This window comes from Diachasma alloeum, unplaced genomic scaffold (assembly GCF_001412515.2).
Source record: "Diachasma alloeum isolate Michigan unplaced genomic scaffold, Dall2.0 Dall_scaffold_00539, whole genome shotgun sequence".
Classification (NCBI taxonomy): Eukaryota; Metazoa; Arthropoda; class Insecta; order Hymenoptera; family Braconidae; genus Diachasma; species Diachasma alloeum.
In genome coordinates, this window is record NW_021680671.1 from 478354 (window position 1) to 505401 (window position 27048).

Consider the following 27048-nt stretch of genomic DNA (forward strand, 5'->3'; position numbering starts at 1 on the left):
TGTGGGTAATGTGTAAGTGGTTGTGGCTTGGATTTCCCCCATTGGTTGGGTAATTGCCAATAGGCCTTTTCATTCTGAGAGTCACTAGATTTGCGGACACTTTTTTCCCATGTCAATTCCCCTAGGATTTGCGGACACTTTATCGAATTTACATATAAATCATGGTTTTTGAGCGCTCAAGTGTATATCATTATAAAATTCAATATTTATCAGAATTTCCCATGGTTTTTTCGGAGATTTTTTCGTTGAATGAACGAAATAAATATTTCCCCTAGATTTCCAGAATGAAAAGGTCTATTGCGCAGAGCGGGAGAATTAAATATGAGAGGAACTTTGTAAAAAATTACTATTTATTATCAAATAATTATTACTTCGTGAATAAATAAGTAGAGTATAATTCATTGAGTTCTGTTATTCATCGTGCTCGAGACTCTGGAGAATGTGGAAGCCAGCGTCGAGACTCGGGGGAAAACCCATGTCGGGGTCGAGGAGCTGGAGCGTTGGGGCTTCTCTGAAGGTGTTGCCGAACTCGTCTAGCTCCTCGAATTGTATTTTATTCACTGCTTCATCGAGTTCCATTCTGAAATGATAATTTTCGTATTTAGTTTAAGTTGTTCAAGATAAATGGAGTACTGACGTTTGGACGCATAATTAGTAAAAACAAGTGGCAAATTGCTTTCACCACAGCATAGTCAATATATTTTTGGTAATAAATTGGCAATTTGCTTCCAAATGGAATTTCTACGACAATGTATTTGAAATTGAGTTGAAGTATTCATTGCATTCAAAATTGCCTGAACGCTGACAGCCAACATTGTTTCAGCGTTAAAATTTTTTACCTTTACCTAAATATTGATTTTAAGACCCGGGTGTACTATCTTGCGATTGTTATCTCGATGTTTTTTTTCATCTTTCATCATCTGAAATTGTCAATTAAGTCCTGCATCATGCAGAAGTTTTGAAAAATTATGAATGAATAATCAAAAAAAGTAGAAAAAATTCTCAATTTTTTCAAAGAACATTTTTAATTTATATTCAGAATAAGTTGAATAACAAGAAATTGAAAAATGTATCTGATTTACGCTGACAAATGGCGGCCTGTCACCCAATATCATGCAGGGGGAAGACTGATTTCGTAAATCTTTTTCCACACTGCACAGAGACATTTATTACGGAAAAGGCTCTTTGAAAAAAGTTGTAATATTTAGGAGATTTTTTTACTCAGACTTTTATCACATAAAAATGGCAGATGGCTATATATCACTGTATTTAAAATTGAGATACCTAGCTGTCACTTCCCATGAAGAGTTAGTGTTTTGTCGTCCACCATGGAAAATGACAGCTAATAGATAATTTGCCACGGCGAATCAGATATTTGTGATTTCCACTTTTTTCAACTCATTCTGAATCTCAATTAAAAACGCTCTTTGAAAAAGCTCAGAATTTTTTCTATTTTTTTAATCATTCTAGCATAATTTTTGGGAATTTCTACATGATGTACCACTCAGTTGACAATTTTGGATTACGAAACACAAAAAAAATCCCGATAACATTCGAAAGATAGTACACCCGGGCCTTAAAATGGATTTTCTCATGATCGAACTCGATCACGATGGCATTGGAAAGAATATGGCACAATTCGATTGATTTAAACAATTCCTTTTTCAGATAATCACATACATACATCCGGATATGGTCTAAAAATAGTACATTCGAACTCCTGAGGTCAAAATTAGTTATCCTGACACAAACAATTGGAAATTACGGATTTGACGAATACAATGCTTCAATTCGGAAACAAGGAGTTCCGAACGACAAAGGAGTTCATTTTACAGTTCCTTTCGAAGGGTTCAAGGAAGTCATCAGAGGACCATTTTTGTGGAAAATTTTTCAGCTTCTACAATTTATTTGAAATTTTTCCATAAGACCATTCATTTAGGCATATTCCCCTATTAGTTTTGAAGATGAATCTGGAAAAATGGCTTGAAAAATACAGGAAAGAGTTGATTTGTATTTCGAATAGAGGCTTCGTAGTCATTAATTTAGTGGTCTTCTAATTTTATCTGGAAATGATTAGATTTAGAATATCTTGAAACGTTCAGATGTAATATTTTCAGAAAGTGTAGGTGCGTACCAATTTCTCGGGAATTTGTGATAAATGTTCACAAGAAAAAGAGTAGAGTAGAAGCTAAGGATGCGAAATTTTGTCCCTTAAGAGGTAACAGTACTCCTTACATGTGTTGAATTTTAAAATCGTTCTCGTGTCCATAGTTAGTAATTTGTAAAATTCAAAAAACTTCAATCACTGTATTATTTTATTGTGCAGTGCCTGAAGTTTTTTGGTTTCCAAAAATTAATAGTTATTGACATGAGTTACCTCTTAAGGATATCCAAGCATCTTTTACACTTTGGTACGGACCACACTATAGATTTAACCTTTTTCAATCATCAAATTTGTCAATTAAATTGCCCGAGAAAAATTGGAATGAAGTCATGAATATGCAGCGCCATTCAAATTCCATTTGGAACAGAGTTATTATTTTTTAAACATTCGTCGTTTATAAATAAATAGTTGAAAATGTTTAAATTTTCGGAAATCTTATTTTGGTAGGCAAAAAATTGTTTTCTGGGAAAATTCTGAATATGAATCAATTTGTTACAATTCCGAACAAATGATTTTTATGGTGAAATTGTTTGTTTGTAAATAATTTATATAAAATGCTCGTAATTTTAAAAAATTGCAATTTTTCAATTATTTCATCAATTTTCCTTCAAAAATAAACTTTCTAAATTTTTTTCAGATTTTTAAAATGTTTTCTAACGATTCAATATCGAGAACTGCAGAGGTTAAAAAATAGAATCATTCTAAAATGTCCGCAAACTTGGGTTCAAATGGGGTTCAAATGAAAGCTCTGATGTTTGACTACAAAATCAGAACAACATTTCACTGGAGAAAAAATAGCCAAAGTGCTTGGATATCCTTAATTGGTATTGGCAATGCACTTTTGGGGCAACTTGAAGCTTAATCAGTCAAGGAATTTTCAAGATACAGCAATTTCCCAAAATTCTTCTTCTGTCAATATTTCAACTACACGCCTGAACTAACTTTTTTTTCGTCAAAATATTTCTTGTGATAATATGATTTTGAGTAGCTCCAAAGATGTTCAATTTTTTGTGACAAAGCGTTTTGGTCAGTGTCTCCAAAACTACTGGTAATTTTTTTTTTGTTTTTCAAAATACTTATCTCATTCACTCATTCACTTGATACTCAAAATATCTCCAAAACTACTGATCAGATTCCATTTTTTTTTTCAAAATACTCATCTCGCTTACTCACTTGACACTCGCACTGAGCTCCATCTCCCTCTGCTCCTCCATCTTCATCTCCACCTGCTTCTTGACTTTCTGCTCATGACGTAGCACGTAATTTCGATAATAATCATGGAGATCAACTACACCACCAATACCAGTTTCAACGAGCACTCGTTCCATGTCATCCTGAAATAGCATTAAATATTAAAAGATCCATGAAGAAAACTTACTTATTTATTACATTCAAGACTATAAGAAGGGGTATTTGAACTCACTGGAAAGCCATGCTCACTTTGCTCAGATGCAACCTTCAGGAGCAACGTCATTTTCCTCAGGAAATGATCGGCAACGTCTGTTAACGTCTCAATGGCAACATCAGAAGCTGTTTGGTATCCTAAATGCGCTGAGAGAACGATTACCGCGTGTTTTAATAAACTTCTTGCCGTCGAGGGTTTCAAATGATGCACCGTGGAAACGTTCTTCAACTCTGCTCTAGAAATTTAATCACTCATTTAAAACATAATTATCTTTGTGGAAACTTCAGTGGTGAAATGTTCAATTATGAGATTGTCTCATATGTAACTTCTCTATTCATGGATTTATCTTCGAAGCAGTTGATTGTAAAACGAATTGTTGACGAAGATTTTTTGAAGCATTTACGAAAAAATTCAATAGACAGCCTTAGCGTACTCGCTAAAAAATTCTATTGGAATTCTCTAGAAATCCTATGAGGATTCTATTAAAATTCTAGGGAATTCTCGTTAAAATTCTATTTGTTTTTTGCGCAGATTCTATTAGATATTTCTATTCGATATTTGATTCTATTAGATATTAGATAGGAAAAAGTCAATGGATTTCGATTTTTCAGTTAAAATTTTTCTCTTGAGATGTGTTCTATTAAAATTATTGGGTACGGATTTTCCAAGTTTTTTCCGCTATATTTTGTTTTGTTGTGCACTACAGGATCCGAGTGAAAAAAACTCGGAAAATTCATGCCCAAGTATTCTTATAGAAAAAAATTCCAAGAGAATATTCATATAGAAAAATCAAAATCTATTGACTTTTTCTTATCAAACATCACACATCAGCGCAAAAAACAAATAGAATTTTAACGAGAATTCCCTCGAATTTTAATAGAATTCCAATAGAATTTCTAAAGAAATCCAATAAAATTTTCTAGCGAATTCGCTAAGTTTTTCTATTGAATTTTTTCATGTATGACCCGATATTGATATTACTCATGAAGAAGAAAATTTCATAATTATACCACCACAGAATATTTAATTCAATTTTAGAGCAATTGATATACTTGTCTGGTCTAGGTGATAAAAAATTGAACGGATTTGACGGTTTCTTCATCTGTGGATACTCCTGCTCATCTACCTCTGACACTCCTCGAATGAGTGTTCCCTCGTTCTGAAAAAATAGCAGATTTCTAATCTACACGGAGAAAAAAGTTGGAGAAAAATTACCCAACAAGTCGTGTAATAGTGGAATAGAATTCATTCCTAGGTCTTTTTCACCCTATATCGGGGCAAAGAATGCGAGAAAACGCTGAATTTTTCTCCCATGACTTCAGAAAATTTTATAAACGTGAGGGTAATTTGTGTCGAAGCTGGAAAATTTACCATTCATGCTATCAATCATTCACATATGTGGAGGAATTTTTCAGTTGCGGAGAATTATATTTTTTACCAAACGCGGTATGGTAAAATGTCACTTTCGTTCGTCCCCATGTTCTTCACATCGGAGCCAGAAAAAAATACCCTACCCTTTGAGAACAGCCTAAAACCATTTTTTCTCATTTGTAAAAGAAGTTGATTTTCCCTGAAAAAATTCGTAATACCTAAGAACCCACGATTCTAAAATTAAACTAATAGAAAATCCTCAAAATAATATTTTTTACACTAGTCTCCAATGATATGATCCTCAATATCAGACAAAAACTATTTATTTTCAGTATTTTTTCCATTAAATTCTAAATAATTTCACGGACATTTGCCAGCATTTCAATCCATCCAATGGTATTATTTTATCATTTTGATTCAGTGACATTTCCTGAATTTCAGAGTTTCATCTCTAGGTTCCCATGAGATGATCCCTGATTTTTACCTTAATTTGAATGAACGACAAGAGTCTCTCAAAGTAACTGATAATTTTCTGAAAATGAAAACTTTTTTTCTTCTATCAACATTGTTGCGGATCTCAGTCTGCTCTGGATTCCACGATATTTTCTAAAAATATTCATGTTAAGAGAATCTACTCTGTTCCATTACACGGTTTCTACAAAATTCGAAACCGACGTCTAGTTTTTTTCACGAAAACTAGACGTGCTAGAAAGATTTTCTAAAATGAATTTAAAATCAACATGAAAATATCTATAAAGTGGGGTCAGTCTAGTTTTTGTGGTCGACGATGTCCGAATTTTGGCGAACCGTATTATTAAATTGAATCATCAAAAATTGAAATTACCATCGAACTCAGTTGACTATGGAGTTGGATTGTGTTCAGCACATGAGGATTATCCATAGGGAGTCTGTAAATCATGAAAATGATACAAAAACATTAAGTATTTTTAATCCCACATGAGTATATTCAAAATATAAAAAAATCATTGCAAACCCACTGAATAAATTCCGTTTGCCTCTCGGTCTGATAATCACAGTCAGCTCCATTAGAATCATCAAGCACCTGTCTCCATATATTCTCAATAATATCCGGAGTGATAACTTCCTGTTTGTGCGTCTCCCTGGCTGGCAACTCCCCCCAGTGTCCTCCGGAGCTCAGATTCTTGCTCGACTTCATATTCACCAGAATAATCCCTGGATTCACCCCCCAAAAACTCTCAAACAGTACTGATTTTCAATCGCACGAGTTAATTCATCCCTATTTACCCTTGGAATATAATTGTATTCCAAGTATTAATAAAAAATCAACAAACAACTTAACAATTGAATCTACCTATCACATCCCCTCACATTTCACCTGCTCCGATTTAATTATGACAACATGTTTGATGTTATCGAAAGGACTTTGAAAAATGTTTACTCATATCCCACATGAGCACAACAACTTCTCCCACCCCTCGGTATAACGTGGCGATTGGTCAAAAAAGAAACAAGAGCTGCTGTGTCACAATTCTTCGGTCCCCGCAGGTAATTATAGCTCAATTAACGTTTAAAACATACATTATCTCATGCTTTAGAATCCTTTATTGCACTGAATCCCAAAAACTGTTTATTTCACTTGTTTTTATGTGATTTCTCTGCATAATTCGACTTTTCAAGGTTATGGCCGAGTTCACTCAACAATTCGCCATATTGTTTTGGATTTTTTTCTTCAAGGTTCACGCATGCGTTGAGAGAACCGGCAATTTTCAATATACGAATTGTGACGTGTGGAGACCTTCACAAGGCGATTTTATTAATTTAACCATTTTGTCGAGGAAAAATCTAGAGCTTCAAAATTGATCGACCGACTACATGCGTTCTAATGCGTAATGCTTTTTTTGAACAGTGAAATATGATCACGAAACGTCAAGTAAACTATTTCTAATCAATATTGGGCATTGCAACTATTTATTATCAATAATTTAATTGTTCAAATCGACTTAATACCCAAACTCTGCAAGATATAGGAAAATTTTCGGATCATGAATCATTTAGAATTTGATAAGAAAAAGTCTAGTTAGAGTCTTTTGTCAATTTGACATATCTTCTTTAGATTTCGGGATATGAGCAGGGTTGGGCGTGTAAATTACGTTAGTAAATTACACCGTTTTTTACCGACGTAATTTACGTAAATTACCTCGGTGGGTTTTTTACATTTTTTGACATTACTCTGGCAAACTTGCAATTTTTGGTTACTAGAATGTTTTATTTTATTGTATTGGATACAAATATCATAGAAATAGTATATTATGTCCCACGGACAGATGAACCATGAATTTTTTTTTTAACTTTTAAAGATTTTTATTAACGTCAATGATACAACAAGGCAGCGGAGTGAACATTGTTAGATAAAAATTCAATTAAAAATTACCAGAAAAAAAAAGTAAAAATTACGTTTCGAAACGTAATCCGCGAGCGAAGTAAAATTCAGTAAAAAGTGTGAGTCGGAACTGAAATTGTTCGGATCGCCACGTAAATTCTACGATTCCTTCCGTAAAAATTAACCACTCGTCAGAAGACTCATCGCTGTGAGGACAAGTCGTTTCGTAATTTTTAACTCACCAGCTTCATAAAAATTCTTGAACGTTTAAGAATTTTTGATTTTGGAGGTATAATAAGTCGGGAACTTTATGTAAGATTTTACTTCTTCGGGAAAAATCGCGTGACAATTTCGTACTTTGTTCGGTGATGAACCTGAGAATTCACTAAACGTTTCAGATTTCTTCTTTTCCATTCCTATAAAAATTGCCGGAAAACAATTTCCCATTGCCGATTACGTGAATTGTTCCTTCATTTTGACTGAATATATCTCTCCGTGTAACTTACGGCTATTTTACATGGTTTCAGCCCTCGGGCTTTTACTCATATATGAGTAAAAGGGTATGGGTTGGGTGAAAACATAAGGTTTGAGGTGGGAATTGCTATGCTATACGGAAAAGCAGGTGAAAAATATAATTCAGCCGTGAATTTTAATTTCACTTTGTTCGGTTAGAACGCGTATCTCAGTACTTGTTGCATAGAATATTATTTTAAGTCCCAAGGACCGTAAAACCGCGATTATAACGTCGATTCCCTCTGTTAAATCGCGGTTTCCGGGCCCAGAGACATAAAATATTGTACGTCACACGGCGATAAAACAATTTTCTGACTCATGTGATTAAAATCCTCGCCTTCGGCTCGGATTATAAAGCCATATTCGTCAGAAAATACTTTCATCGCCCGATGACAATGTACTATTACATCACGTGATACGATTTACGGCATTTTAAGAAACTCAAAAACATGAGCCTCATACCTCATAAAGAGTAAATTTCACGAGGGTCAAACGTTGCAAAAGACCAACGTCACAAGTCATCACCATTGTGAGAAAGTCAATCTCATTATCTATTGAGCTTTATTGGAGTCGACACTTTATTATTTGGAGCCCCGGAAAAGCCCAGTTGGACCTGAAAAGAACTATTTTGTTCTGAAGAGTTCAAAAAGGCTACCAAAGACAATTGAATTAGTTTCGTCATAGGAGAATCCCAAGTAGCAAACCTTGCGAAAGATATCTGAAAGTATACCAAAAGGCCTGACTAATGTCCGTCCAAAAGGTATCTTGCAGTCATACGATAACTTTTAGTTAACTTCTAGGTAACTTCTAGACACAAGGTACCTTTTTGGACGGACATTAGACAGCCTTTTTGGTATACTTGCAGATACCCTCCAGAACTGTGCTGCTTGGGATGCTAAATGAAAGAAGTTAGTGTCAAGACAAAAGATGATGGCGCGACGAATTTAATAGAGATCGATAACTAATGAGATTGACCCTTGTAAAATTCATCCCTTACACGGTATGACTCTTACGACGTGTGACTCTCGAGACGTATAATCCTGGCGAAGTATGAACCTCGTGACTTTTATCACCCTCGCGAGGTATAATCTTTGCGAAGCTTCACGGTTTACGATAAAAGGTAACGTCGGCTGTTTTTTTTACATTTTTTACATCTATTGCATAAATTGCGGGTTTTTTACAATGTCATAAAAAACTGCGGTTATCGACAGATGCCCAACCCTGGATATAATATGAGCAAGCAAAGAGTTGCGTGATCCAACAGAGCGCCCTCAAGCTCACCGCGCATCGCAAGCAGAGAGCACTATGTCGGATCGCGTAACTAATTTATTGCTCACATCTCGGAATCTACGAGAGATACGTAAAATTTAAAACAGACAAAAATTATTCCTTATTAAATTCTAGATCATTCATGATTTGAAAATTTTCGTCTATTCTTCATAGTTTGGGTGCTCGGGTGATTTGAACAATTCAATTGTTAGTAATAAATAATTCCAATGCCTAAAATTAGTCGAAAATTATTTACGTGACGTTCATATTTTATTGTTTAAAACAAGAATTACACGTTAGAACGCGAATGGGCGGTACATGTATGAAAATCGAGGGTGTCCCGCAGCTCTATAAGTCCAGTTTCTGTCCAGAAACTGTTTCATGATGTAGCGGCACTGTCAGTGATTTTATTTAATTGTATTAGTTAGGAATAAAAAACCGCGTGAATGCTGATTAAGCATTTTGAACTAGCAACGGCTTTGTACCTCTGGAACAAAGCTGAGTACGGGAAGAGTTGGATTTGAACGGATTTCCACTTCTCGCCAAAAATCGAAGCATTGCGCGCGATACCGAACTCATTATCAGTTTGATTTTATATTCAATTATTATTCGCAGTTAATTATATTAATCATATTTTAACAGGTGTTCAGTTTAGTGATGCCGCAAGACACGAGAGACATGACGAGACGAGATGAGAAGAGTCATTCGGGACAATGACAGAAACGAGAATCGAGAGAGCCTCCCTCTCTCTGCCCCCTCTGTATATTTTTTCCGTGCAAATTGGATTATAGGGACGAGATAAGGCGAGACGAGAGAAGAAATTGCTCTCCTATTTCGATACGAAACGAGACGAGGGAATAGTTTCCTGACAACGAGACGAGAAGATGCCATTTCTCGTCTCGTCTCATCTCGCGGCATCACTGATTCAGTTATTGAAAAGAAACTCTTATCAATCCTCCCCTAAACATCCCTAAATGGGCGAACTCCCCGTGAGATCGTACCAAGGCGGCATATTCTTCAAGTCGAAAGGCGACATGATTAAGGCAGGCCGGAAACTTTCCACGTCACAAAATATAAAATGAGAATTTTTTTTTCTCAATTGCGATGATTTTTTGGCAGATGAATCATGGAGAGCACAGCAGCTTCGATCCTAACTAGGGCGGTGGAAATGGACAAGAAGGAGCAATACACATTAGCTTTGGTGCTGTATCAAGAGGGCTTGCAGATTTTGGTAGATTCCATGAAAGGTGACAAGCACGAAAAAACTTCATAGAAGAAGCTAATGCTTTCGTTAGTAAATTCTATTGTGGCACCTTAATAACAGACTAACATAACTGCCAAAGAATTGTATCACTCTAAAATTAAATATTTGATGTTTCTGGAAATATTTTCTGATTGTTTATCAATTGTTTATGAGTTTCAATTTTTTGGCACTTATGTTACTCTTTAACTAAGGTATCGATTGGATTTCTATTGAAAATATTATTAGTGGTTTGAAAATTCTATTGGTAAATTCAAATATCGAGGATGAATGAATGCCAATTATAATATACATCGGGTGCGCTATCAACTGAGTTGTCCGACTCCTCGCCACTTTTTCATTTCAAATTTCTTTTATGTATCGAACTCCGCCGTCCTTTCATACGGCAATCATTTTTTACTGAAGAGACGACTTTATATAGCGTTCCATATCTTGTGACGTCAGAGATTATTGCTGGTTAGGATTTTGAAGTACGTAGGAGGGCGAACTAGGATCATTCTCGATATAATCTTGATCATTTCAAGATCTCAAATAGTTAGAAATCAGTAGCGAAGTGGTCAAACGGTTTAAGTCAATTTAGTCTGTAGTTGAGTTTTCCAGAAATATTTCCGAATTTAAGGGGAGACCGCGGTCTAATTTGAAAGTCTCGGCTGGGCCTTAAGAGCCATTGGACGACTTTTGATATATGAAGGGATATATAAAAAAGTGAGAAAAATTTCGGACCCGAACCGTTTTGCCCCGTATATCCACCAAAACCGTCGTTTTTCACGTTTTTAGCTTAGAAACGCCCCTTGTACCACAGTTTTCATCCGATTTCAACTTTTTTTTTTTTTAATGTTCACTATACTCCAACGAACAAACCCAAGTATCCGTTTTGCTTTATATTTATCAGATCATGAGAAAATTATTTTTTTTAGTTTCCATTTTTTTCCTCATTTTAGCAAATGCTAAAATTAGTTGTTTTTCGTTATTCCACGTTGTAATCATACGTAATTGAAATATTATAACAAAAAAAATGGGTGGAAAACAACGAATTTTAGCATTTGCTAAAAAGAGGAAAAAAAATAAAAACTAAAAAAAAACATTTTCTCATGATCTAATAAATATAAAGTAAAACGGATACTGTGATTTGTTCCTTGGAGTATAACGAACATTAAAAAAAAAAGTTGTAATCGGATGAAAACTGTGGTCCAAGGAGCATTTTTAAGCTAAAAACGTGAAAAATTACGTTTTTGGGTCGGGTTCGAAAAAACGGTTCGGGTCCGAAATTTTTCTCAGTTTTTTATATATCCCTTCATATATCAAAAGTCATCCAATGGCTCTTAAGGCCGAGCCGAGACTTTCAAATTTCACCGCGGTCTCCCCTTAAGGGAGATGGCGAAATGTTCATAATAAGCTGTTTGAAACGCAGCAAATATTTCACTATTAAAAGTTACCGGGTTCAACGGAAAATCTCGAACGACTTCGGGACCCTACTGGTTCACGGGCAAATCACGAAGCATATCGCCAAATATGAATTTTCAGTATCAATCTATCCATCAAAGAGTATACACCTGTTAGTCAGAGAGTTACCTATTGAGTACAGTATCAATGTAACCGCTCAACCGAGTACATCAGCGGGGTATATTGAGTTTAGCGCTCCATATAGCGCGAGGGGCTATTCACAGGCGAAATGGATGACACCGCGATTACAAAATGTAATCGATTACCCAGGATTACGGGACTGATTACACTGATTACCATTGCCTATGTGATAATCAATTCTACGGACAAATACTCTGTGCAAAACGCATTAGCTATGCAAGGTTCTGAACCATAAACATCTGGGATTCCAAGAAAAATTGATCCAGGGATCTCTGAGACTTACCGTTGGTAGAAATGACGCGCTCGAAAATTCAAAAACAAAATTCACGGTCTCACCAGGAGCAACTATAAAAGATTGCACTGATTACAAATGATTACAGTGATTACAAATGATCACCACTTAATTATTAAAACTTGATTACAAATATGGTAATCATGTGATTACCATGATTACATTGATTTCACTGAGATTACAATTGATTACATCAGCGAGTGACACCACGATTATGCCTGTGAATAGCCCCTCGATGTAGCGTCTCTATTTCATTAATTTATCTCTTCATTTCGAGTTAATCATCAATTATTTTAGTCAATTATCAAGTTTATTATGGAGATATTATCTAGTGCAGTGCAAAGACAATTATTTTCTTAACTCGAGACATTCAACAAATAGTGTACCCTTTAAAAATTCTAGACGCATGGTTTACGTCACAAATAAAATACATCACCAGTGCTTTGTAATCCGCGTGTTCTTAATTTTCACCCTTGCTAGATCACTTCCCCCAATCCACCCTAACATCATAGCCTCATCTCTAACAAACCTTTTTTGTAGAGCGAATTAAGTGCTACTAAAAAGGTTATGAGAAAAATTTTGCTGTCTCCTTTAGATTTTGAGATATTCATTGAAAACTGGCGAATAGCCAAAATCGACTTGAACCGTTTGACCATTTCGCTACTGAAATAATTTGCAAATACCTTGAAGAATGTGAATTTAAGTTTTTAAGGCTAGTTTTATAAAATCTTTCGGGTTTTTAATACTCGTAAGAGTCACAACACGATTCACATCAAAATTTGCGACTATCACATCTTTGAAATATTTGAGCCTCAGTTCTGAGCAATGAAGACAGTACAGTAGCGAAGTGGTAAAACGGTCAAGTCGATTTTCGCTATTGGCCAGTTTTCAATGATCATCTCGAAATGTAAGGGAGATAGCAAAATTTTTGTCACGATCTATTGTATGGCCATCAATTCGCTGTACAAAAAAGGTCTTTGCGAAAATTTCGTCATTTCCCTCAGATTCGGAGATATTCCTTGAAAACTCAGCTACGGGCTGAATCGACTTTAACTGTTTTACCGCTTCATTACAGAGTATATAAGAATGTGGGGAATACTTCCGCATGACAGAGTTTCATTGACGAAGTACCTTACAGAATTCTATGGGTTACGAATAAGATTTTCCCAATTTTTTTCCTCTAGATGTAGTAGATTATAGACTGAAATAATAAAAATATACTCTGCATGATGAGTTCTCATTTGGGAATCACGTATGAAAAAATTCAATAGAAAAACTTACCGAATTCGCTAGAAAATGCTATTGGAATTCTCTAGAAATTCTATTGGGATTCTATTAAAATTCTCGGGAATTCTTGTTAAAATTCTATTTGTTCTTTGCACTGAGCCTATCTCCACCGTGCCGAACTTGTTGCCGTAGACATAAACTCACAAGAAGTTCGATGGATTTCCTTTTACATGGGAAATAATAGCCAACTCCTGTCCCGTTTCCACCGAGACTAACTCATCGTTGTGTTTCCACCGACAAGTTACTTAAACTCTACTCATGTCCAACTCCCCGGTGGAAATAGGCCCACTATTTCTATGAGATACAGTAGAGTCTCCCTAACTTCTCTACTCTCCAACTTCCCAGTGATCAGCGATGGTGGGGAGAGTGTTCCCTTACTCTGAGCACCCCAAACGTGTGTGATATACGTGTAGGGTGACCAGGCTAATTGCTGGACGGTTAAAAGAAATTCGAGTTTTGTGGTAGGATCTAAAATAAACGAATCACATAAATGGGGATATGATGGCTTCCATACCTTCAAGAATGTTTTAATTAGCAGAAAAAAATAGTTTGAAGTGAAAATAACAAAACAAAGAATAATTAAATTGAGAAATAGTTGAATGTAGCCGAAACCTCCAATTTCTAGACGACTGGGTCATATTTTATTTCTATTTATTAAATGTGGATCAATAGAAGAAAATAATTGATCACATGATTATACACAAGTGATATTATTGAAAGGTGAAATAATCAATACAATTTTCATTTTATTTGTGGAATATTCAATGCAAGTTGAAATCGTCCAGAAACTAATCCTCGTTCAGAAATTGACCTGGTCCTTATCCCTCTGCGCTTGGTGAATGCGCAGTAGACAGTCTCTGCTCCCGCACGTTTTTCATACTACGTGTGTCCCAAGTTCCATAACCTCTCCCTCTCTCTTCACTTGGACGAAGCCAGGCGAAGCCCCTCTAGCAACAGAGTATGGATGTCCGCAACAGCTCATTTCGTGAAATTTGTAGCCCCGACGTGGTGAAGTTAGAGAGACCCTACTGCACAGTAGACTCTCGCTAGGGTCCCAATGTCTAATTTTCACAAAACAATTTAAACACGTCATTTCAACACATGACAAATTAACATGAACAAACTGAATAAATAAAAATTCAACATTAACAAAATGATCACATCACAATATCATCGCACAGAATCTTCGTTACATAACAAAATAGTGATTATGCATAATAAACACAATTATAAAAAAAACAATTAATTAATGAATACAATTATAAAAAATTATGAAAAAAGGCTCACAAATATTTTATNAAAATGATCACATCACAATATCATCGCGCAGAATCTTCATCACATAACAAAATAATAATTTTGCCTAATGAACATAATCATAAAAAAACACAATTAATTAATGAACACAATTATAAAAAATTATGAAAAAAAGGCTCACAAATATTTTATAAAAATCTGTAATGCCCATAAAGCTCTAAAATAAGTCAAATTATTTTCCATTCATTCAAAACCACATCAGAAATCAATATATCGATTAGACAAATAAACAAACCGAAATGAACCGAATGAGTATCGGAACAGCTCCGGGTTAAAATACCATCAGTACGTGAAACACAGTTATTGCGAATACATGTCTACAAAAATGCCGCTCCATTTCGTGCTTTATAAGCCAGAGAGGAACACATACAGATAAAAAAATGTATACATTATACTAAAAAATTACATTCAATAAAAACTGGAAAGTTAAACGATAAAATGATGTCAATATAAAATGTCCATATACGAAAATGAAAATGAGAAAATAATATTGAAATAATAAAAATTTGAAAATATAAATGATGAACTGACGTGATAAAATTACGAATGTTTAAATTGTTATGTGATATTTAGACGTGTCACCCTCGCTAGTTGCTCATCGAAAGTACTGTAGGGGTACCATTTTCAAGAAATGAGCAACTTTCCACCGGCTCCTACTTCTCAACCACTGGCGACTCACGTTCTCAGAAAAATGAGAGAGAATGAATAATTTTCGAATAAAATTGTTTGGACCTGTCCAGTCAAAATAGCTTCAACTTCTCAATTTTTACCTACGTGCTTGCGAATTGCCCTAATCGTTAGACTTTAACTTAACTAAGAGTTTTTGAGTAGGCACAGGGTTCGTGCACCCCGGCGAGGGTGAGAAAAATACGGAAAATTACCCCCGAAATGCATTTTTCGAGAATAGCTCGAAAACGACGGAAGACATCGGAAAAAGTGTCAAATAAAAAGTATAAAAGATAAAATTCTCTGCAAAATATGTAGTATGCATTTTGCCTTCACCCCCTATGGTTCATGCCCTACAGCACAGTGACGTAATTAGCCAAATTGGTGTTTTTCAACTTTTTTTTTTCGAAAATTCGTTATTTCAAGGATCTAGAGATTGGAAAAAATTTGGACAAAAAAACATTCTTACAGGTGGTGAAAAATGGAAAATTTTGATCCATTTTGATCCTAATAAATCGAAATCGGATGAGTAGAACTCGAGTTATTGTAAAAAAACGAAACAATTTGAAAAAAATCATATTTCCGAACTGGGCTGACAAAAAAATCGGAAAAAATTTGAGAGATAGTTTTTCAAGCCCCCTAATCGTAGAAAAAATCGCCATCAATTTTCAAGAGGGTGAGGGTTAGCCGTTGACTTATTTGGCGTGGAATACCTCATATAGAATATGTAAATTTAAAGTATTTTTAATAATTTCTGACGTCTCTTCTGACCTTACACAAGTTTCCATTTTTTTAATTTAATCATTTTCAAAATTAAGGAATTAAAAGCAAATTTGTATCCTGCTCATTCAAATTTGTTTCCTGCTCATTTTCATAATAGTTATATTCTTCTCCTATTTCTACTTCGAATGGAAATAATTCTTCTTCCGTGTAATTTTCCAAATGTAGAGGCCGAGGCGAATCATCATCGAAATGCTCCTGTTCTGTTTCCTCTGAACTTTTTTTCAAACTTCAAGTGCTTGATTTGAACAATTATCTTTGTCCAAACAGTGTTTACATAATTGAGTACAGTTGAGTCCACTTTTTTTGCATACGTAATTACCTCCAGTACATTTTGATCTTGCACATGCACACGAAACCTGGAAAAATTATTTTTTGATAAAATCTGAAATTACTATGAAATAGAATTTCCTAGTCATTATTTTCAGTAATTTGTCGGTTTCCTTATTTTTTAGGGGGTTATTTAGATGAGTAAGCTAGTGCGCCATCGATGTGCCGCAAGTGCACTACTGATGCGCAATTGGCATGCCACAAGTGCACTACTCGTGGGCGAACGGTGCGCCACAAGTGCACTACTAATGCGCAATTGGAATGCCATAGGTGCACTTCTCATGCGCAATAGATATGCTACAAGTCCGCTACTCGTCGGCAATAGCTGCGCTATAAGTACACTACTCGTGCGCAATCGGTGCGCCACGAGTGCACTACTGATGCGCAATTCGTATGCCATAAGTGCGATTCTCGTGGGCAATCGGTACGCCACTAGTACACTACTCGTGCGCCATCGGTGTGCTACAAGTGCACTACTGATGCACAATTGGCATGCTACAAGTACACTACTCGTGCGCGATCGGTGTGCCACGAGTGCACTACTGATGCGCAATTCGTATGCCATAAGTGCGATTCTCGTGGGCAATCGGTACGCCACTAGTACACTACTCGTGCGCCATCGGTGTGCTACAAGTGCACTACTGATGCACAATTGGCATGCTACAAGTACACTACTCGTGCGCGATCGGTGTGCCACAAGTGCACTACTGATGCGCAATTGGCATGCTACAAGTACACTACTCGTGCGCAATCGATGCACCACAAGTGCAGTACTAATGCGCAATTGGAATGCCATAGTTGCACTCCTCATGCGCAATAGATACACCACAAGTCCACTACTGGTCGCCAATAGCTGTGCCACAAGTACACTTTTCGTGCGCAATCAGTGCGCCACGAGTGCTCTACTCGTGCGCAATCGGTACGCCTCAAGTACACTATTCGTGCGTAATAGGTGCCTCATAAGTGCAATAGTCGTGCGCAATCGGTGCACCAGAACTACTTTACTCGGGAGTGCTATCAGTGCGCTACTAATGAACTACTCGGGCGCAGTACGTGTGCCACAGGACGACTGATCATGCGCAATACCTGCATTAATATCAAAAGTCATAGGTGCATTAGTCACACGCAACAAATGTAATAGTGGAGTACAATACAATCAATGCACCTAGTGCACCTATTGCGCACGAGTAGTGCACTTTTGGCGTACCAATTGCGCACCTATAGTGCTTTTGCGGCGCCCCGATTGCGCACGAGTAGTGCACTTGTGAAGTAGTGCACTAGTGGTATAACGGTTGCGTACGAGTAGAGAAGTTGTGGCATGCCAATTGCACACAAGTAGTGCACTAGTGGCGTACCGATTGCGCACGAGTAGTGCACTTGTGAAGTAGTGCACTAGTGGTATAACGGTTGCGTACGAGTAGAGAAGTTGTGGCATGCCAATTGCACATCAGTAGTGGACTTGCGGCGCAGCCATTGTGCACAAGTAATACATTAGTGGCGTATCCATTGCGCACGAGTAGTGCATTTGTGGCATGCCAATTGCACACAAGTAGTGCACTAGTGGCGTACCGATTGCGCACGAGTAGTGCACTTGTGGCATGCCAATTGCGCACGAGTAGTGCGCCAGTGGCGCAGCAATTGCGCACAAGTAATGCACTAGTGGCGTACCCATTGCGCACGAGTAGTGCATTTGTGGCATGCCAATTGCACACAAGTAGTGCACTAGTGGCGTACCGATTGCGCACGAGTAGTGCACTTGTGGCATGCCAATTGCGCACGAGTAGTGCGCCAGTGGCGCAGCAATTGCGCACAAGTAATGCACTAGTGGCGTACCCATTGCGCACGAGTAGTGCATTTGTGGCATGCCAATTGCACACAAGTAGTGCACTAGTGGCGTACCGATTGCGCACGAGTAGTGCACTTGTGGCATGCCAATTGCGCACGAGTAGTGCGCCAGTGGCGCAGCAATTGCGCACAAGTAATGCACTAGTGGCGTACCCATTGCGCACGAGTAGTGCATTTGTAGCATGCCAATTGCGCACAAGTAGTGCACTAGTAGAGTACCAACTGAACACGAGTAGTGCACTTGTGGCATGCCAATTGCGCACGAGTAGTGCACCAGTGGCGCAGCGATTGCGCACAAGTAGTGTACTAGTGGCGTACCAATTGCGCACGAGTAGTGCACTAGTGGCGTACCGATTGCGCACGAGTAGTGCACTTGTGGCATACCAATTGCGCACGAGTAATGCACTAGTGGCGCAGCGATTGCGCACGAGTAGAGCAATTGTAGCCCAGCGATTGCGCACAAGTAGTGCACTAGTAGCGTACCGATTGCGCACGAGTAGTGTACTTGTAGCGCAGCGATTACGCACGCGTAGTGCCGTTGTGGTGCACTGATTGCGCACGAAGAGTACACCTGTGGTGTATAATCACGCACGACTAGTCCACCTATGGCATTATCATTATCATTATTATGGTCGGTTTCTCTGATGAAAAATGAAGGTTTTAGTAGGTTCTCTAATTAAAAATAAAGTTTCCACGGACTTTTCTCATCAATTAATCAATTGAAAGGCTAGAACGTTTACTGAAAGAGAATAATCAGGATTTGTTTGTCAAAAGTGCGGTTTGACAGTTAGAACGTCAAATCAATTATAAATTTGGTCGCCTGAGTATGCCACTTACCGATACTTGAATGAGTATCGAACTGAATTTAACGGCAGAGCAGTGTCACTCAACTGCTCCGGCGTCTCCCTCGTGTTTCGACGTCTCTCTAACGGGCTGTTGCCACACGTCAGCCAGCCGCTACCACTCACTCTTACGCGCCATAACCCGGCCTCCTCATTGGCCCACGTTAATTATTAACAATTTAAAATTGGTTAAATAAATTTTTTTTTTCAATTTTTCTAGCATTCAGGGGAGGTCGCTGCACGTGTGGCCGGGAGATATTCCACCAATAAAGTTACACCCTGTATATATATCTTCCCCGCGCAGTGGTTCTCTGAGAGAGGCAAAGTTCGGGGATGAAAACGGTGAAATGGGATGAAATACAAAAACTATAGAACATATGGCAAAACGATAAAGAAATTATTTGTAGCAAAAATTATAAATAAAAATAGGAAAAAAAAAAATAAACAATTGACCAATATTTCAGGAGATATCGCTGCTCGACATGGATATTTCCACCCCCGTTGCCTATATATATTTTTTTTCTTCTTATGAAAATACTCAATAACTGCTTAAGTCTATTGGAACAAGGAAAAAATTTCGATTTTTTTCTTTTCTCAACCGTTTACAGTGCTGTAGGGGATGAACCGTAGGGGGTGGAGGCAAAGTGCATAAGACATTTTTTGCAGAGAATTTTATCTTCTGTACTTTTTATTTGATACTTTTTCCGATCTCTTCCGTCGTTTTCGAGCTATTCTCGAAAAATGCATTTCGGGGGTAGTTTTTCGTATTTTTCTCACACTCGCTGGAGTGCACGAACCCTGTGCCTACTCAAAAACTCTTAGTGAGGCTAAAGTCTACCGATTGGGCCAATTCGCAAGGACGTAGGTAAAAATTCAGAAGTTGAAGCTATTTTGACTGAACCAACGCTCGAGCGTGCGAGAAGGGGATTAGGAGAAAACGAGCAACTAACGGGCCAGCATCTAGCGAGAATCTACTGTATTTGACAGGAAAAAGTCTGTACATTTTTATTTTTCTATACGAATATTCTCTTGGAATTTTTTATATAAGAATACTTGGGCATGAATTTTTTCACTCGCATCTTGTAATGTAAAACAAAACAAAATAGAGCAGAAAAAACTTGGAAAATCCGTGTCTAATAATTTTAATAAAAAAAATCTCAAGAGAAAAATTCGAGCAGAAAAATCGAAATCTATTGACTTTTTTCTATCAAATATCTAACAGAATTTGCGCGAGAAACAAATAGAATTTTAACGAGAATTCCCTAGTATTTTAATAGAATCCCCATAGAATTTCTAGAGCATTCCAATAGAACTTTCTAGCAAATTCGCTAAAGTTTTCTATTGAATTTTTTCATACGTGATTTCATGAGAATATTCATTTGTGTTATTCGATCAAGAGTTGAAAGATCCAACTAAGAAGGAGCACTTCCGCTCGAAGGCCAATGAGTATTTCAAACGGGCTGAAGACGTTAAGATAATGATAGGAAAGAAGAAAGCCGAGGGAAAATATAGGGAGCAGATGAGAATAGAAGCTGGGAGTGTGGGTCACGGGTACAATAGTCTCTTCGGCAGGTTTCTGGATGCCACCGTCACACACGTGCGGATCGAGGACCCGTATATCAGAGCATATCACCAGGTAAAGCAGCGAAGATTGAGCGAATGGCGAACTTTGACGCACAATTTATTTTCCATCTTCTTTTTCTAGTGCTTAAATCTGGTCAGATTATGTGAACTAGCAGTTCAGAAATGCACATCCCTATCAAGAGTCTCTCTTATTACCACTCAAGATCCTGAGGATGGAAAAAATCAGATGAAACGTTTGGACGAGTTGAGACAGAGCTTGGCTGGCCGACTAGTGAAATTTGAAGTTGAATTTTCAGATACACTCCATGACAGACAAATTTCGTAAGTTGTCATAACATAAGAGAAACGGAACCCCTGTGTCTGTATGAACTTTTAGACTTGTGTTTTCTCCTACAATTGTTACAATTGTCAATGAAGCAGTTTGTTTCATAAATACAAAATAATAATTGCAGGAGAAAACACAATTCTAAAAGTTCCTACAGACACAGGGGTTCCGTTTCACCATAAGGGAAAGTAAAATAGATAGATTTTCTTTGAGAATATCCAAATACTTAGGTCATGAGTTTTGTTAACCTTAGTCTGGTCACCAAGCGCAACCCTGTGACTCTGATCACCTTCGCGGGGATTCCCCGCCGTATTATTTAGACTCTAGCGTTGTCGAATTCACTGTACACTGCCCGGGCGCGTTTAGCGATTTTCGGCAACGTCGCGTGATGGGTAATTTCATTCAACATGGGAAAAAATAATTCATCTGTTCGAAATAATTTGTTTTCTTTAGGAATTTCTGGAATATGTTGTTCTAAAAACTACTATAATTGTTCCGTTTTTGAGTTTTTGAAAAATTTTCCCATTAGCCAATCAATTGTAATTAAAGGAAAACGACGCGGGGCGGGGTATCTCTCATATGGTGACCAATCTAGGGTTAAAATTCTTCGATATATGTTATTGAATCTGAGATCTTCCATTCAATTTCCATTCGATCTTGAGTTTTTGGGCATTTCACAGCGACTTTAGCATTTGAATTTTGAAGACTGGAATTTAATTCTTCATTCTTAACTCTTTGAAAACATTTTGAAAAATACTTCTGATAGAGAGTTGGTAAACCAATTAAAAATTCGCAATTACATAAATTATTTGTTTCAGCCTAAAATGATTTTTTTCGTTATTATAACAAGATTAGTCTATATTGAGAACCAAACCAGAAAACTACTTTATGTTAAAAAAATCAGGTTTCGGAAAGGTGAAATGATTGTAAGGAAGTGGACAATATGAAGACGATTGACTTTTTTTGCATTGAACTATTGCTGAAAAGGGACCACTCTATTTCCTTGTAAAGTACACTTCTTTCTTTTGTTGATGGATCAGGTCCAAGCTCGATTGATGCATCTATTCTTGAGTTATGAACATTTTCTTAAATGTCAAAGGCGTCCATTGTGCCCTACCCTCTTCCAATTATTTATTTATACGAAGGGAATGTTGCAAAAAGAAAATTCGTTACAAAATGTATTCCGGAAGAACCTGAATATTCATGAGTTTTTCTTTTCAAACTTCCCTCACAATTTAATTGCTAAACTCAATGAAAGAGTACTTTTTTGATTTTTTTTACTTTCTTTCAAAGATAGTAAGAAATGATAAAATTCTCAATGAAGTTAAATGATTCTCCTTTTCATGAGAGAAGAATTTTTCCCCAAGAACTATATCGTATACACTGGGGAAAACGTTTTTTGAGAAGGACGTCTGTACTTGTATCAAAAACTCGTGACTCAAAAATTGACAAGAAGAGAATATCGCACACTGAGAAAAGAACGTTTTAGTCAAGAGATTTTGTACCTGTTCGAAAGATAATTTATTCACAGCAATAACTTCTCGCACCAAGTCAAGTAGTTTTGCAATAAAATATTTTGAATTTGGGACTTGAAAATTAGTGAGTAAATTGATACAAAAGACTTTGTGACGATTGATAATTATTGACTAACTAATTTTCTTCGACCTAAATATTAGCTGCAGCTTGATTTTGCCTTTCGAGTGCCAGTTAATTTATTTTGTTTATTTTTGATCTCAATAAACCGGTAAATTAACAAAGCCGATTTATTGATATATTTTTCTCCTGGTTTATCTCAAGGGGGAGGGAGGACGATACTCCCTACGTTTCGTCTCCCCGAAATCAACACAACACACAGTTTAATTTTCACTCAATCGAATATTTTTAATGACCGACAATAATCAATTCAAATGATAAATGAACATATTTAAATAACAGAAGTAAATTGATAATAATTTGATAAGATCCGCGAGCTCACGACTGATTACTCGACAAAAAATTGACTCGACTTGACTTTATACAGAAATAATAATAATGGCAGTTCTGACCTCCTTTGTTTCTCGACTGTTGATCACAACTGATGCTCCTGACAAAATAGACTTAACTGTGACTCAATAAATTGTAATAGAAGATGGAATTGATATTCCCTTAATATTGACTCGACTGTGACTGTAACTGAATAATTAATAATCAATTCGAAGACTGCGACGAAGACTGTCCGTTTTTGATGACGCCTGCCGGTGAGATNGAATCGTAAAATCATCGTCCTCGCTCCAAACTCCTCGTGTTCGCGATTATGACCTCCATTCCGTCGTCTGGAGGTATCCTCGTCCTCGAAGAATAGGACCTCGACCGCTGAGGCTGATGGTGTTCCTCTAATCCTCATTGTCGTCCTCCTGACCCTGAAGAGATATTTCTCCAGGGTGACGACAATGAGTTTCCTCGGGCAAAAATAAGACCGTCAGAACCTCTCCAACGAGGCTGCTGACGACTTTCCAGGGTTTTTCTTCATAAGAGGAAAGAGTTGAGAGACACCGACATGACGTCATTCGTATTAATTAAAAAGAATAATTATGTCTGACGACGAGGTCGTCACAACTTGTTTTCTGAAATCTCTTGCTCGTTATAAACAAATTATCCTCGTCTTTGGGACAAGTACGCACGAAATAATTTGATAGATGGTATATTGTGTTACTAGTGCGTAAAGTTGCACTTTTTCACACGCACGTGTAACACATCCTATTTTTTGTGGTACCTGCCTAGTTCACTTTTCGAAACGGTAGTGGGGGTAATGTGGTTGTTTTTGTGCACGAGTGTGTAAAGTTTTGCGAAAATCTCAAAATTAAGGGTGCCAAGTGAATTTGAAAAAAGATTTTTTTAAAATTTTTTCTTTCCCTCCATCATTGGAAAAATATGTATTCATCCATCCGACGAAATTTCAAACTCGCAACCGGAACTAGACATCGAGAAAATAAATGCGGAAAATCCTCTATTTCGCGTGACGAACCTCGAGAAAGCATGGGATCAAATGGGTACGGCGGGTTGAAATATCTCTCTTATTCACCCCGGTACCCCATTGTTTTTTGTCGCCATCACATTGAACACATCATTCCCCATATCTTCAAATTTTTCAAATTTTTCTTGAGTTCCTAGGGGGTTGAAGCGTTCAATTTAATCAAAACTCCATAAGAGGCCGTGTATAAGACTGATTTTGTTTATTTAATTTCTCGATATCCATAAGTTCTAAAATTTTAAAATTGTCACCGATGTTCACCATCTGTCTAATACTATTAATTAAAAAAATTATAACTTTGTTGGTGAATGTCAATTTTCAAGGTCATCGTCAAATTCACTTGGCACCCTTAAATTAATCATGAATTAAATTTGCCGCCTCAGACGTCTGGAACCAACGAGGAATAAGCGTGACAGACTTGCGAGATATCGATAGTTATCGACTTGAAGTGTATGTTCTTTTTAGAATAGGATAGAAAATTCTTTTCTTCTCATCAAGAAAATCAAACAAAAAAAACTTAGATATAATTAGGGTCGAGGAAATTCTACAGAAAATATCTCGATAGAATAAGTTCTATAGAAAAATTGAATTCTATTAACTTATTCTACTGAATATTTTTTATTGAACATTTCAATAGAATCGGCCAAAAACTAATAGAAAGTTGAATAGCAGTCAATCAAATTTTCTAACGAATTCACCAGGTTTCTATTAAATTTTTTCATCCGTAAGTACAAAATCTGTTAACGTAAGTTTTTTCTTTTTCAGTGCAAGATATTTTCTTCTTGTCAATTTTCGAGCCATGAGTTCCTCGACACAAGTACTTATCACGTACTTCTCCAAAAAAAATTTCTCAGTGTATAACCGTGAGACAATTGATGAACAAAAGCAAAAATAGTCCATTTTACCTCAGACACGAAAAGGTCTTGAAATTTTTTAAAAATATTGTCTCAATTTCTAACTTCCAGATTGAGTAACGGTTGGGTAATAAAGATCGGCCGAGGCCTAGACTACTTCAAGCCCCCAGAAGGTAAATTCATCCTCGGAGCCTGTGATCTCGAGCTCCGACCGTGTCTGGAGACGACAATCGACATCTTCCACAAGAGCCACCTGGAAAAACCCTTCTAATCCCCCCAGAACTCCAATTCCTTTTATCATAATTTTTTTATTCTCCTAGAATATATTTATGGCACTAAACCTTTGATGCAGTATTTTAATTCACCAATTCAGTGTAAAAAACAAGAATTCTTAAAAACAACATCAATAATATTAAAGCTATTTACAACACAGATCCAAATAAAAATCTATTTTTACAGAACTGACTCATATTCTTCTCGCTTCTCTCTTCACGTAAACGATTTTCAATCATTAATCGCGTTTGATGCATTACTCAATGCATAAGTTGTACAGGCAATCCTGAGACTCTTGGTGTATTTCAGCAACCCTACTTAGTCCTCCTCATCCTCCCCCTTCTCGGAGTCGTAATTGGGAAGACAGTTGGTCTCACCAACGGCCACAACTTGTTTCGCAATCTCACGAGAAAAAATTCAATTAAAAAACTTAGCCAACTCGCTAGAATTTCGATTTTTCCATATGAAATGATGAATATTCTCTTGAAATTTATTCCTTTAAGAATACTTGAGCATGAATTTTCTAATTTTTTTTCACTCGCATCCTGTAGTGCACAACAAAACAAAATATAACCGAAAAAAACTTAGAAAATCCGTGCCGAATAATTTAAATAGAACAAGTCTCAAGAGAAAAATTCAAACAGAAAAATCGAAATCTATTGACTTTTTCCTATGAAATATCTAATAGAATCTGCCCAAAAAACAAATAGAATTTTAGCGAGAATTCTCTAGAATTTTAATAGAATCCGTAGAATTTTAACAGAATTTCTAAAGAATTCCAATAGAATTTTCTAGTGAATACGGTAAGTTTTTCTATTGAATTTTTTCATACGGTGATGCCCCTGGCATCTGGAATCTTTGTGAGTTTATCCACAACGGAAGTGATCTGCTCCATGAGCCATATTTTCTCTCCAACTGACGGTATCGCACTTTATGATAGCATAAACACACTTTCTCAATTCTTCAAGATTGTTCACGGGCTGCTCCAACCTATATACAATACAAATCCAAGTAAAAAACGATGTTTACAAAACTGACTCATTCTTCTCGCCCCCCTCTCACCATAAACGATTTGCAATCATTAATGGGGTTTGATTCAGTGACTTATCCTGATTTGCATCGAGTAACCAGAACTGACTCATATTCTTCTCGCCTCCGCCTCCCCGTAACCAATTTTCAATCATTAATGGCGTCTCACTCAATGACTAATCCTGATTCACATCGAGTAGTCGCATGCCTTGGCCTCATCGATGTGTTTACCAGCCTTTCTACAGGCAATTCTGAGACTCCTGGTGTACCTCAGCAGACCAACCTGATCCTCCTCGTCCTCCCCCTCCTCGGAGTTGTAATTGGGAAGGCAATCAGCCCCACCAACAGCCACAACTTGTTTCGCAATCTCAGGATCGACGCACAGTCGTGTGAGAGCTGCAGCTGCAGTGACCGCGAGCCTCTGATAAGCCTCTTCGAGTTCCGGGGGAGCCATCCTGAGGAAGCAGACGAGTGCGACAGAAGCCCTGGCCTTCGCCAGGTGCCTCCAGACGTCTGGAATCTTCGCGAGTTTACCCACGAGGGAGGCAACTTGTTCCATGAGCCAAATTCTCCTTCCAACTGACGGTATCGCACGTTACGATAATGTAAAAACCACTTTGTAAAGTCTCCAAGATTTTTCAGGGCTGCTCAAACCTATATACAATACAGATCCAAATAAAAAACG

General features: G+C 37.1%; 2 protein-coding genes across 3 annotated transcripts; one reads left to right on the top strand and one right to left on the bottom strand.

Annotated features, from left to right (window-relative positions):
* Window positions 1–380: 380 nt before the first annotated feature.
* Window positions 381–6623, bottom strand: LOC107042950 (STAGA complex 65 subunit gamma). 2 transcript variants are annotated; one of them, XM_015264215.1, is made up of 6 exons: window positions 5939–6623; window positions 5785–5848; window positions 4622–4728; window positions 3588–3804; window positions 3338–3498; window positions 381–580 (listed from the first exon to the last, which is right to left on the bottom strand). In XM_015264215.1, the coding sequence occupies exons 1-6, from the start codon at window positions 6115–6117 to the stop codon at window positions 412–414; spliced, it is 897 nt and encodes a 298-aa protein (XP_015119701.1). In that variant the 5' UTR covers window positions 6118–6623; the 3' UTR covers window positions 381–411. The 2 variants fall into 2 exon arrangements, with proteins under 2 accessions (XP_015119701.1, XP_015119702.1); XM_015264216.2 differs by having other exon boundaries at window positions 540–580; window positions 3334–3498.
* LOC107042951 (MIT domain-containing protein 1) lies at window positions 6407–25518 on the top strand. The gene is made up of 5 exons (XM_015264217.2): window positions 6407–6467; window positions 10204–10331; window positions 20686–20924; window positions 20994–21193; window positions 25173–25518. Exons 2-5 carry the CDS (start codon window positions 10211–10213, stop codon window positions 25330–25332), a joined length of 720 nt encoding a protein of 239 aa, XP_015119703.1. The 5' UTR covers window positions 6407–6467; window positions 10204–10210; the 3' UTR covers window positions 25333–25518.
* Window positions 25519–27048: the final 1530 nt, after the last annotated feature.

Excerpts from the sequence above, each read along its gene's own strand:
- LOC107042950 (XM_015264215.1), bottom strand. The coding sequence starts at position 6,117 with ATGAAGTCGAGCAAGAATCTGAGCTCCGGAGGACACTGGGGGGAGTTG. Across the intron at positions 4,729-5,784 it reads ATAGTCAACTGAGTTCGATG|AACGAGGGAACACTCATTCG; the intron begins GTAATTTCAATT and ends CTATTTTTTCAG. Across the intron at positions 3,805-4,621 it reads TTATCACCTAGACCAGACAA|AGCAGAGTTGAAGAACGTTT; the intron begins GTATATCAATTG and ends TTAAATTTCTAG.
- LOC107042951 (XM_015264217.2), top strand. The coding sequence starts at position 10,211 with ATGGAGAGCACAGCAGCTTCGATCCTAACTAGGGCGGTGGAAATGGAC. Across the intron at positions 10,332-20,685 it reads TTTGGTAGATTCCATGAAAG|AGTTGAAAGATCCAACTAAG; the intron begins GTGACAAGCACG and ends TATTCGATCAAG. Across the intron at positions 20,925-20,993 it reads ATATCAGAGCATATCACCAG|TGCTTAAATCTGGTCAGATT; the intron begins GTAAAGCAGCGA and ends TTCTTTTTCTAG.